Raw genomic sequence first — 12,803 nt, 5'->3', positions numbered from 1 at the left:
AGGCACTGGGGTTTGTTCAGCCTATGGAAAAGAACAGCAATTTTCCAGTTCCTAACAGAAGATTACCAAGATAGGGCTGGGCTTTCTGCCAAACAATGAGACTAGGGCTGTAACGAGCAGGGGAGGTGCTGGTTAGATAGAAGGGAGAAAAAAAATGACACAACGGGAATAATTAGGTAGTGGAACAGAATATCCAGTGTTGTGCAGTCTCCATATGGGGATTTTTAAAGACCTGACTGGACAAAGACATAAAGGACCTCAGACCTTCCAAAGTCCCTTCCATTCTGAATTACTTTATGACAAACATTGGAATGGATCTTCTCCATCTCCTCAACAGAATCTCCTCCATGTAATACAGTTCCCATCATTCTGTGTATTTGAAGTCAGTGTACATGCTGCTATTCACCCCACAGACCAGGAAAACTATATAAAAGATTTCCCCTCTAGTTTTAACTAAACAAGATCTAAGACAATTTGGGCAAGAACAACACGAGACAGGATGAGACAACATTTTTTTAATTGTTTTAATACGAGTGAATAGATTAAGAGATCTGAAATGTTGTAAAGCAATATACATACTGAATAAATAATATGCACAGGAGAGTCACGTCTACATTGTAACACTGGCTAGTATTCAGAATACTTCAAATAAATCCAGTGACATTGGATAAAGTCCATAAAAATGCTATCCTGTCTTCCCTTGTATGAAATTGTTCAAGTATAAAAAAATCCAATACAGTGTAAAATATTAAATTCCATTTCGGTCAAGAATAAAAATTGCAAGTATTGTAGTTTCACAGGACAATGTAAAGCAGCATTTTCTAGCAAAGGGAAAAATATTCAGTCTACATACAGATGAGTGAGAAAACGGCACTAATGTATTTGAGAGGTCTACATGAATAACTAGTAGAGGGAAAAAGAATGAACTAGCAATATTTTATGTAAAAACCTAAAAAAGTGTTAATTTAAGAGTACCCTCATACAGTGCACATACTGAATTTAAATAAATCCAAGTCAACATCCTTAGTTAATTAGGTTAATATTTAATATGCTACATCTAAGCCTACTAAATAATTTATACCATGAGATGAATACATAATTTTACAGTGTCACATCTAAAGTCGCTTTCTTTAGAGCGCAGCATAGTAAAACTTTCAAAATAAATATTTCTTTTTAAATAGCATAACAATTAAGGCACAGTATAAATCACATACCATTAACCCTTCAGGAACTGCAGTCTTGGTAACAAAAAGTTGCCTTGTGTACTGTATGTTTGCTAATAAATACTTTAAATATAATCCTGAAATAGATATTAAAATCGTACAAATGGTTTCAGAAAAGAAAATTCCCTTAAAACAGTTCTTAAAAGGTTTTAATTAATTAGGCTTCTTCCTGCCTTTATTCACAAGTTACGAATAGATGCAATAAATAGAAAGAGAAGGCTGTTGTAGTAAAGGGCTGATCCTATTTTAGAATCAGAATAGCTGACACCAGCAGTTAAAGTTTCCCAAAAGTGAAACGGGATGGGGCGAGGGATTAGGATGTGACAAGCTCATCACATGAGCACGAGTGATGTGTTCTGTCCAGAACTGTCTGTGTTATTGATTGTCTCTACAGCTGTTGCACCCCTTACTTCCACATCACTTGCTCCATAGTTCCACTCATCCAGAGGACAGAGAAGAAAATAACTTTGGTGCCTGTCCGCCATCTTACCAGCCGGCCATCTTCCTTGGGTTGTTCGGTGCCCATCAGTGAGACAGTGACAAGGTCCTGTCTCACAAAGACAACTTCTGAAAGCTAGAAAGGACAATCAGTGCTTTAAGCTCATTTCCTCTTAAATGGTTAAAGGTTACATATTGCTGACTCAAGTTTTTTCCCTGGTTCAAATTTTTCAGATACCATTTTCTTACTTATAAAAGGCAGTTTTGCTTCCCTGATACTGTAGAAAGTACATCTTTGCTTTTTTTTGGTTCTTTTTTGTTCATTTGAAAAGATGAAGTCCCATTGCTACTCCTGCCACTCTTTCATGACAGTACAGTATTTTTTCCCCCCATTTTCTTCTGGCTTGATACTTGAAACTAGACATGCCGCACTACCCTTCCCCTCTAACAACAAGGTTTGGATGCATACTGTATGAAGACAGCGGAATAAAAATCTTTAGTTTCGCAATAGCATCGCTTTCCTTAAAGCTCCTTAGTTACTACGAATTGTCTCTGTTAACTACTTCTACTGGAAGGCCGAGAAGAGGAAGAGAGAGCTGGTGAGCTTCCTTCGGGACTCCGTCCGCTATTGCATGCGGTCTGCCTGCAGCTGTTGGGGCTGGTACTGGCCGAACGCCGCCGCGGCCGCCGCGGCCGTGCCGGGCGCTGCTGCGGTCAGGGGCTGCTGCACGGCGTAGCCGTAGCCCCCGGCCGCCACGTAGCCGGCGGCAGCGGCCGGGGAGGCGGCGTACGGGTACTGCTCATAGGCGGCCGCCGCCGCCGAGTACTGCGCGTACGCCGCGCCGGTGTAGTCGATGTAGGGCGTGGTGGAGGCAGCGGCCGCCGCGGGCTGCACGTGGGGAATTACCACTCCTGGCTGCACAAAAGCCTGTGGATAGACATAGTGAGCGGGTATCCTGTTGAAAGATGGGAGAGGGAGTTAGAGTCGGTACGCGAGTCAGCGCCTAAGTGTCATATCCATACTCCGAACTAAAACAAACTCAATTTAGTTGTTGTTATGTGCATAGGGTTGCCACAATAGCTTGACTCAATGGACCAATTATCAGCTCACTGGCCCGAAGAGATGCATCGCTCCAAAGCACAGCGTTGTAGCTGAGTTAAGCTGGGGTGTTCGGTGTTCCTTAAGGATATTATCTTTAAGGCCATTCAAAGTACCAGCATTACTGATGTCTGTTTTAAGACAATTCTGAAGGACTAAGCTTGATTATTCCATCTGGAAAATTGCCGTACTTGTTTTTCAAATCACCTGTAAGTCGTTTTTATTACCCCTCTTCTCTCTTAACTATTTGACTCTTAGTAAAATTACTTCCTGCAATACTTTTATTATTAGTAACGGAGCAGTTTGACAGCATCACTATAATGAGTTCGACAGCAGCCAATAAGGCAACAAAATTATTGAACTCTGACTTTATGTCAAGTCTTCCCAGGGAGGCGTGCTAAGAGGGTATTGTGGCAACCCTACTTAAGTTGCTATGCAGACTCAGCACACATTAATTTCTCTGCAACCTCAGTCACCCTTATTAAAAATAAGAAAAAAACCAACACAGGCGACAAAGGAGTTTAAATAGAGTTCACAAGTGTGGTAAACACAGCAAGAATCACACTTTCCAAACGAACGATAGTGCAGCTCACTCCGTCACAAGAGGCCATTGAGGGGAAGCTACATAGATGCTATTAAAATCCATAACAGTGACTCCTAAGTACATGTGCATCACACTTTTATAAAAGTTCATAAGGACACAAGAGTCAAACCTGTTTGATTATCAGGTCACTGATGTCCTGTTTTGTGCCAGCTTGTTTATTTCTATGCAAGACATACAGCATAGAGTTTTTTGGGAGGTGGGCATAAGATTAAGTCTAAATAGATCTGGTGCTTAACAAAAGCAAAAAAACCACAAATTTACAGTTTAAGAAAGAACCATTCTGAATAGATGAGTAAACACTTTCCCATCTTGTCCAAGTCACATAATTTCCTTTCTTGGCTTGTTTACTTAGCCCTTTAGTTTTAAAAACTGGTCATATCTTTGTCTTAGCACACAGTGTACATACATGTTAATGTCATGGTTGGATTTTATATTATAATATGATTTTTAAAAATACTTTTACATTCATAACCCTTTCTTGCATCTGGATTGCCAAAGAGAAGTCCTTCATATATGCAACTCCTTCCCAGCCAGTGAATCTCTATAAATGCATCAAAAACTTCCTGTACAGATTCACTGCTATTTCATACTGAATTTCTTTACCTTTACAGACACCTCTAAAGACTGCACCAACCTTTGAACACACTTTAGGCACAGATGAAAACTGTAGTAGTAAAAAGTGTCTTCTATTCTCCAAATTCAAGATTTCATGGAAAGGTTTGTTGGGGGATTTTTTGTTTCATTTTTAAAACAGCTTTAAGATGTACTTAAGTGGTCAACAAGGAAACATTTGCAATCAGAGGGGACACTGTCAACTGGAATTATAGCAAAACGTAGTTTAAAATAAGTGATAGACTTTAAAACAGCTTAGTTTTCTTTTTCAGAAAAAAAGAGCTCAGTCGCTTGGAGTATGAGCAGAGAGAAATGTTCAGTTGCCATGTTTAAGACATGAACACCACAATCATAAAAACCCAACATGTAAATGAAATTCATTTCCTATTGTGGGAAGGGAAAAAAAAAAGAGTGACAAATAGGGAGGGATTGGGAAGGGAAAGAAAACATAAAACGAAACCATAAGTTGGGTTTTTAACACTCACCTAATTTATGAAGTGATTAGCCAGAAGTGCATTTGAAGCATACTTAAGCTGGCTCTGTGCATTTAAATACACATCATTACCCGAGCTCTCCATATGGAGGAGCATAAGCAAGCATTTTGTGTTGGTCACCAACCAAGTACAATTCTAATAAGCATTACACCATATTTCTTAAGCATTTAGGGAAAAAAGTATAAAAACAAATCTGAAGTCACAGAGAGACTCTTTTGCATCATGAAGACTCCATTTAACATCACATCAAAGCAATCTTTACATTCAGCACTTATGGAAGAGACTAATTCTCACAGAAGAGACAATAAGAAAGCCTTTCAGGCTGCTTGTGTTGCCTTGAACTGATGTTACTAAGATTTTCTGAAGACACTTGGATACTCGGCCATATCCTTGAAAAAGACAGAAAGATACATGTGCTTCTACTTAAGCTCTTGTGACTTGGTTTATTTAAGCCAAGAAACTAACAGGTGGTGAAGTTATGAAACATTATCTGTTTGCCACGTCTTACCCTACAATAAACATAAACCCTGTGCAGGCTCCTCTCCATCATGCCATTTAACACATGATGATTGACAGCATAAGCTGCAGTGGGGCTATTTTTGATCATCTGTCATGCTACAACTGTTTTCAGTCAAATAAAATGGCTTTATATGGCCAAAGTAAATTTCTACCTACTGCAGAGGCCAGGACACGAAGATCTCAGCCATTCAGAACCCAACTGCTTTTCATGCTCTGCCAGGTCAAAAGCTGAAAAAGCAATTCCCAGTTACACTAGAAATCCTTAGTATCCTTAATTTTAAAATAAAAGCTGCTGCTTTACTTTTCAGAGTGATAGTGTGAGAAATTGACAGAACTTAAGCTCTCTTTCCTGGCAGTAGTTTTTGTTTTGGAACGTGTATTTACTCTTTTATGCTTTTGCAATAAAGGAAAATAGAAGCTGTATTTAACTTTAGCAACAACTGTAGCTTTGAGATACTCAAAATTCAATGACCTACATCCCTGCCATGTGCCTTAAGACTTTCTTTGTTGTTATAACAGAAGATTTATGTTTAACTAAAGACCTCAAGAATAATCCTATAGGCAACAATAAAGTGAACGATAATTTCAAAGGAAAGAAGACTTTTGAGACTAATGCAGAGACCTGTGGCATAGAGAAATTCAGCAGGAGCAGTGCATCTTAGTTAAAGAACTCTCAGCATTACATTCGCAAAAAAACTAGATATTCAACTTTAAAAAAAATGTTTTGCTTTGGCCCTTGCATGGCATTGTTTGCTTTTGTAAGCATAGTTAAAGAGCAGATTTTCACCAATGAACAGCTCTCCTTTTAAGAGAAATAGGTTGCATAAACATTAAACATACAAGACCCTTACTATGTTTCCTTTTATCTGATAACCACTAAGAGGACGTAACAGCAGGCTAACTTCTGACTGTTCCAGCTTCACTCCCTCTTTTCAGACTATCTGTAGTCTAGTATTATACAGATCTTTTGATCAAAAACTCAAGAGGGGGCTTTTCCTTCTCTCTTAAGAAAGGCAGATTTGCTTAAATCTTGGAAGATATCAAGCATGTCATATCAGCCAACTGTTTGATAATGGGCTTAATAATTTTGGATTTAACTCTGGTCTTACTGAAAACAGTGGGTATGTTTTCATTTTGATATAAGTACAGGTTTTAGACAGAAAATAAAAAAATCTCCACACCAGTTATGTCCTTCAGCAATACCTATGATTAACCTTGAATTTTCCCACCAATATTAAAGTAAAAATTAGATCAGCAAAATAAGAAAAGCTATCTTGGGAAACAAAGTCATCTTCCCCCTCCATAAATTCCTGTTGAATTCAGAGATAGTATTTTAATTAACAATCCTGAAAACAAAGCTGTATAAATAACCAATTCTGTAATCAAACAGCTTACTATGAAACACATCAACAGTAAGATAGATGCTGAATGTAAAGAGCAGGAAGAAATGTTATTCTGCAGCACTGAATAAAAAAAAATTCCCTGCATTTTAAATGCATCATGTGTTGAAGCTAATCTAGTTTCTGTCTCCCTCCACCATAACTGTGTTGTACTTAAGTCGGAATATTGAACTTCTGCATCTTCTCGGTAAAAGTAATGTAACATAATCAAATTATTTTAAGTTTATTATTTGATAGATGTGAAACCTTATGTTGTGGATGCCCCACCTCTGAGAGTGTTCAAGGCCAGGCTGGATGGAGCTCTGAGCAACATGGTCTAGGTGTCCTTGTCCATGGCAGGGGTTGGAACAACATGATCTGTAAGGTCCCTTCCAACCCAGGCTATTCTATGATTCTGTGATTCTAAAACACAGCTGACCGTACCAAAATATGGCAGCACCTCACTAATTTGCACTGTTAGGGAAAAACCCAAAACTCAACCACAAAAGATCTAAAGCTTTTGTGTATGGATTAGCTGAGTATTGGCACTGAATCACCACTACAGCCTGTTTCACACCGCGTATTAGGGAAGTGTACTTCCCAAGTGCAACTGCACAGGAAGAAAAAAGGCTTTAGGGTGACCATGTATTTCAATGCAAACTACACAGCAAAAGTGAACTCTTCAACAGAAGGAGATTCAAATAAGTGCTGAAACATTCCCTCTTACTTTCAATGAAGTGAACGAACATGTTCATTCATCCTAATGAATGCTGTTCTCCTTAATCTGAACTATGTGCTTCAGATAAAGGTACAGGTCACTGGAAATTTTGAGGAGGAAGAAGGATTGGTAATCTCTGTTGTTTACATAGTAAAAGAAATGCAACAGCCAAGGATGAATGAAAAATTACCAATTTCATATATACGTGACTCTGTGACAAACATTCTTTCAGATTTATGTGCAATGCATTAGAAATCTAACCTTATTCAGCTTGCTGGAAGGATTTCCCTGACTTAAATATGGTTTATGTCATCTATTGTTGGCTTTGGGTAAGGAAAGTAAGAAAGACACCTACGTTTGCAGAGTCCTTTAAGCAAGGGACTGCCACAGATCCTCCCTTTCTGTTGTGCTCAGCAAATACTCAGTCTCTCCACAGCTGATCCCTGCACAATTCAGTAGTTCCCTTTTCAACAAGTGTTTTAACAGCTCTGGAGAGGAGGTGCTCTGCCTCTTGCCTACCTTAGTGCAGACATCATAAACTGATCACTGCATACACACTGTCATCTCACACTTCAGAGAAGCAAGCAAAATACAGTAGAGCATAATCATAACAAGGTAAAAAAAAAAAAAAAAGATAGTTTTTACAGCCACCCCACTCTTGGAAAAATCAGCATGCTCTTTTAAAATGAAGTTTCTAGGAAAAACTTTTTCCTGTGGTTTTCAGGATAGGAACTGTTTTTTCCTTCCATTCTGACAAATCAAATTACTGAGAAGCTGTTGTGGCTTAATAACAGGTAAGTATTATATTCTAAAGCCATTCTAACCAAATAAACAAAATACATCTATGATACATTTTCCCTACTTAATTGTTAGCTTATGCATTAATTAGCAAAAGGCACTATTTCACAATGAGTTTCTCAGTCACTGTGCATTAGTGAAGTGGCACTATGGAAAGCTTAAAGCAGACTTCAACTCCTAATGATATGCCTATAAAAAGCAAGAGTTAGATCCACTTAGGAATAGTTTATACTCAAATTCAGGAGAAATGCACTACGTATTAAAGACAGATCGAAGAAAAAATCCCCTCAAATTAGAAAGCCCAAATGGACGCACATCGTTAATAAGGAGATCCACACCCTTCCCAAGAACAAACCTCCCAAAAATTATGAACATGCAAGCAATATGTTGATTTACTTAAAAATCAAGAAGTCACACAATTTAGCACTCACTACAAAATATGGTTAAAAAAGTCACAGGCTACAGCTTGAAAGCAAGGAAAAAAAAGGCCTTTTGCTCCCCATGGCAAAGTCACTCCTCAACAACAAAACCAAAATTAAAAAAGATCCCCCCCAAAAAACTTTCACTACAGCTCTTTCAATTAAATAAAAGCACACAGTTTAGCTATCAACACCACTTCATTACTGTAATAAATAAAAAAAAAGCACACGGAGGTCTATTGACTATATGAAAAAACATACATGCATCGTTAATCACCATTTTAGCTTGTTTGTGTTTGAGTCTACTGGTTACAGAGTTTAATTCCAAACAGAACTATTCCACCTCTTATCATCATATCCTTCTGATCAGTTATCTTAACTGTAAACGATCCCTGTCAGATTAGAAAGAGATAAATAACATTGAGTCAAGCTGAAAAAAGAGAAATGGGGCACAGCAATCTTGCATCAAGTCATACCTCCTTGTTTTATCATAGGGTCATGTGGGACTGGAGTGCTTAGTCGGAAGGGCCACGTCCCACACAACTTGACTCAGCTGCGGCATTTAGAACATGACCGACAAGGTGAGCGCATTTATGAGTATACATTTATAAATCTGAGAGCTTCAGCATTGCTGGCCAGCTTTAAGGATGCTGTTGCAAGAGGCCTTCAACAATCATACTTTTTCTTTCCTTTATTTTTAAAAAAAGATTTTTTTTCCTCCCCTGTTTGAGGTCCCATTGAGACTTACCCGAAAGGCCTCTGTATGAGAGCGGGATGAAGCTGCTGGACACCAAAGGCAAAACCTACCAACAAAAACACATCGCATTCTCTGTATGGGTGTTTTCTGGCCACTTATTTATGCTATATGTATACACACACACACACACAAAACCGCAGAGGAAGAGCCTTTACTAACAGCCTGCATTAACAACAGCAAAAAGGCTGTAGAACCACAAATTAGAAAGCAAAATATATCAGTCCATACACACACACACAGAGAACTTAAACCAGTAAAGCACACGCTTTCATAGAAATGTTTAGGAAAATGACTTTTTCTAAACAAGTACAGAGTTTTTGTTCACATTTTACATGGTGCTCCATTTGGATCCCTAACTTTAACATCTGAATGACTGTGTGGTACTTTTCATTCATTGGTGTATTTGTGTAATTTCTACAGACTTAAAGATTTAAGTCACCTCTACTCATCAGGACTTAGCACAGGGGGTCAAATCCCAACTTCATTTCTGTTCTCCAGACACCCTAGCGTAAACCCTGTCTTTCCTTGGCGGGCACTTAATTACTCGCACAAGTGTTCATCAGGCTAAACATGGGGGAATTCAGAATGACCTCCTTTAGAGCACAAATGTGCACACACTCCACGCTCCTCTCACTCTTGCTGCAAAGCAGCAGTCTGGGAAGTGGCTAGGACATCAGATTGTCTCAGATGTGGTCTTAGGAAAAGCCATTTCATTTTAAAATCTGCATAATAGCTCCCAACTGCTTGAGAAGTTTGTATTAAGATATTGTTTGTATTAATAAGACCGCACACATTGGAAGCGATTCACTCCTAGGCCAATCTTACCCTGCAACGATACTGTAAATGGTCAGCGCCACCACATTCCCAGCAGCAGGAATAACCAATGAAGTGTTTGAGCTGTGGAAGTCTTCCTGGGGAACTCCAGATATTTTATCTTTGATCGCTTTTGTTTTTTAAATAAGGCACATGTGCAAAATAGCCAGAAAATTACTACATGCTGCATTTAAACATCAAAACCAAAGCACGCCCAACTGTGTGCGTACTTCAGGAAGGTGGAGGGCAGCACTACCTTTTTTTGAAGTTTTACTCTCTTCAGAAACCTGAGGTACGGAGAGAAAAGCCATTCAGGGCTGCTTCCTCACCTGGCTGCATTATCCGCGGCTTGGCACCCAGGTACGCCAGGTTCACGTTGGCTTTCCTGCCATCGATGATGGGGTTGGGGTCCTTACAAGCCCTTTCAGCAGCAGCTCTGTCAGCCATGGTGACCTTAACGGGCGATGCCGCGCATTAGATCCCTTTCCGCGGGGAAGGAGAAGCCTCCCGCCCACAGCAGCGACCCGGCCGTACCCGCGGGCGGCGCCGAGGGGCCCCCGGCCGGAGCCCGGCTCCAGCCTCGGCCCCGGCCCCGGCCCGCCCGCCGAGCGGAGCGGGGCGCCGGCAGCCGCGGCGGGCGCAGGGCGGAGGGCGCGGGCCGAGCTCGGCCGCCGGCAGATAAACCCCGCAGCGGCCGTATCAGCGAGCAACAGGCGCGCCGGCGGTGTGCGAGGAATTGGGTAATTCCCCCCCTCAATCTCCTTATTCAGTAATTCCCCACCCCACCCCCTCCGCCTCTAGACAAACTCCCCAGCAGGGAGAGAGAAAAATAAAAAGGGGGGAAAAAAAAGGAGAAAAAGCAAAAAGCCGGACGCTCGGTAGCCCCTCCCGGCCCCCGAGCTCTCAGAGCGGCCCCCGTGGAAGTTTCCCCGCGATGCGCCCCCGCAGCCGCCCACCGCCCTGCCCCGCGCCCCGGCACTTACAAAGCCGTATCCCCGGGACTTGCCCGTCTGCCGGTCGGTGATGACCACCGCCTCCTCGATGTCCCCGAAGACCTCGAAGTACTTGCGCAGGCTGGAGTCGGTGGTGTGGTAGGGCAAGCCCCCGACAAAGATCTTGGTGTAAGTGGTGTCCTTCTGCGTCGTGTGCATCTTCAGCCCGGCCCTGCGCGCCGCGATCTGCACCCACGCGTGGCGGCCGGGGCGTGCGGGTCCTGGGCGGCGAGACCCGCTTCCAGAGTCAGCCCCGCTCCTTTTTTCCTTTTAATTTTTTTTTCTCTCTCCTCTCTTCCCCCGCCCCCCGTTTTCCCCCCGCCACCCAGCTACAATGCAATTCCCTTCTGCCTTTGCAGACCCAGCTTCCTCCTCCTTCAAGAGCGGAGCCTCGCAGCCTCGGGCGGTTTTGAGGTAGGTACCGGCAAAAGGAGGAGGGGAGGCCGGGCAGCAGCCAGCCTGGCGGCCGTAGTGCTGGAAACGAGCAGAAACAGCAGCTGGAAGAGGAGTGCAGGGCCTGGGCTCTAACAACTGAGTGGCCTCCCCCCTAAAAGCCACCGGGTCGGTCACTCTCGGTTCCTCCTCCTCCTCCTCCTCGCAGGGGCGGGGACGCCGGCGGGGCGGACCCCGCGCTCGGCCGCGGCGCGGCCGGGGCTGACACACAGCTGTTGGCAACAGCTGGATGCCCCCCGTGCGGTGGCAGTCGGGCCTCGGGGCCGCCGGGCAAAGGGGCGGCCTCAGGGGTGCCCCTCGGGGACGCCCGGTGCCCTTCGAGGCAGGTTTGCTGCAAACAGCAAGTGCCGGGAGACAGGCTCCGGTGGGGTCAGCGGTGCCCGGCCGGCCAGAGAGCCCGCGGGCACAGCCGGCTCACTGGCTGCTGGCGGTCTTCAAATGCTTCGATCCCTCCCCGAGGGCTTGTGCTCAAACCTCTGCAGCCTTCACTTACTGCTCTCTCCCGGCTAGCAAGACTACGGTGCTGCAACACGTCCATTTTTATTGTGGTGGTGCTGGTGGTTATGGTTCTTGCTGTTCGTTTGGTCACAAGATGAAAAAAAATGGTAAAGCTGTTTCCCTTGTTTTTCTCTTCTCTTGCTGCCTCTGCCCAGTGCTGGGACTGGGAAGGATGAAGAGAAACATAAAGAAAGGAATGTCTGTGTGACATGAAGAGACAGGGGACTGTGGGAGTTGGGGGGAAGGGAGACTCGCAGGGAGACCGGAAGGATGGGACGAAGGTTAAAGATTGGGGAAAACAGATGTGCGTATGTGTAGAGACTTCTAAACCATTCTCTTGCAGTCCCAAAGTCTTGATAAGTACTGTGTGCCTCTTTCCTCTTTCACTTTCTTCTTCTGTCTGCTAGGCTTTTCCCTACGAAGACTCTCATGCTAAGAAAAATGAGCAGTGCATCATTTGCAGGACAGATTTTCACTAAGTTCTTCAGCCCCTCTGGTGCCAAACATTAACCGTAATGAGAGCACTTAGCCCCAATCTCAGGCCCTGTTTGTCCATATCTGACCTTAGCTCTCCATTTGATTTTGTCATTCAGTAGTTTTCCTAGTTCTAATGGCCTGTACCTATACCAATTCTAAGCCATGCTGTCACTAAACCCTAGCTGACCCTTCAGACTCTCCAAATTAAATTTGGTTTAACATGTTAAGGCTAACCCAAGTGAAATCTAGCAGCGCCCGCAGGATGAGACATAAATGTTGTTTTTCAAGTGAAATTATGACAAGCCTTTAACGTTCACCTGAATTTGGTTAGGTCAGCTAACTCTGTCCCCAAATGTCTTCCAGCTTGACTCTCCTGTTGGTCTGGAACATTGTGTTAAACCTGACACTCCAGCCACTTCTGTTCCGAGGGCTAATAGTAACTTTAAACTCTAGCCCAGTGACCTGAACTTAAATAGTAGCCCAGCTAAGGGTGTCAGTGCTCAATGGAGC

The 12,803-nt window shown here is 42.9% G+C and overlaps 2 protein-coding genes across 7 annotated transcripts in view; one reads left to right on the top strand and one right to left on the bottom strand.

The window, feature by feature from the left end:
- Positions 1-500: 500 nt before the first annotated feature.
- RBM24 (RNA binding motif protein 24) lies at positions 501-11,165 on the bottom strand. 2 transcript variants are annotated; one of them, XM_074543315.1, is made up of 5 exons: positions 10,857-11,165; positions 10,203-10,326; positions 9,052-9,106; positions 3,474-3,525; positions 2,324-2,617 (listed from the first exon to the last, which is right to left on the bottom strand). In XM_074543315.1, exons 1-5 carry the CDS (start codon positions 11,022-11,024, stop codon positions 2,462-2,464), a joined length of 555 nt encoding a protein of 184 aa, XP_074399416.1. In that variant the 5' UTR covers positions 11,025-11,165; the 3' UTR covers positions 2,324-2,461. The 2 variants fall into 2 exon arrangements, with proteins under 2 accessions (XP_005481807.1, XP_074399416.1); XM_005481750.4 differs by lacking the exon at positions 3,474-3,525 and having other exon boundaries at positions 501-2,617.
- The window catches only part of ATXN1 (ataxin 1), a 367,362-nt gene continuing 365,723 nt past the window's right edge, over positions 11,165-12,803 (top strand). For 3 of the 5 annotated variants that reach the window (XM_074543277.1, XM_074543189.1, XM_074543262.1), the window contains exon 1: positions 11,165-11,279. The gene's annotated coding sequence lies outside the window, so the exon portion shown is untranslated. The remainder of the gene's footprint in view (positions 11,280-12,803) is intronic. The other 2 variants (XM_074543203.1, XM_026799801.2) reach the window with 2 other exon arrangements.

Source organism: Zonotrichia albicollis, chromosome 1, assembly GCF_047830755.1.
Source record: "Zonotrichia albicollis isolate bZonAlb1 chromosome 1, bZonAlb1.hap1, whole genome shotgun sequence".
Classification (NCBI taxonomy): domain Eukaryota; kingdom Metazoa; phylum Chordata; class Aves; order Passeriformes; family Passerellidae; genus Zonotrichia; species Zonotrichia albicollis.
The sequence above is the reverse complement of the archived record's forward strand: the minus strand, read 5'-3'. Positions and strand labels throughout refer to the sequence as shown.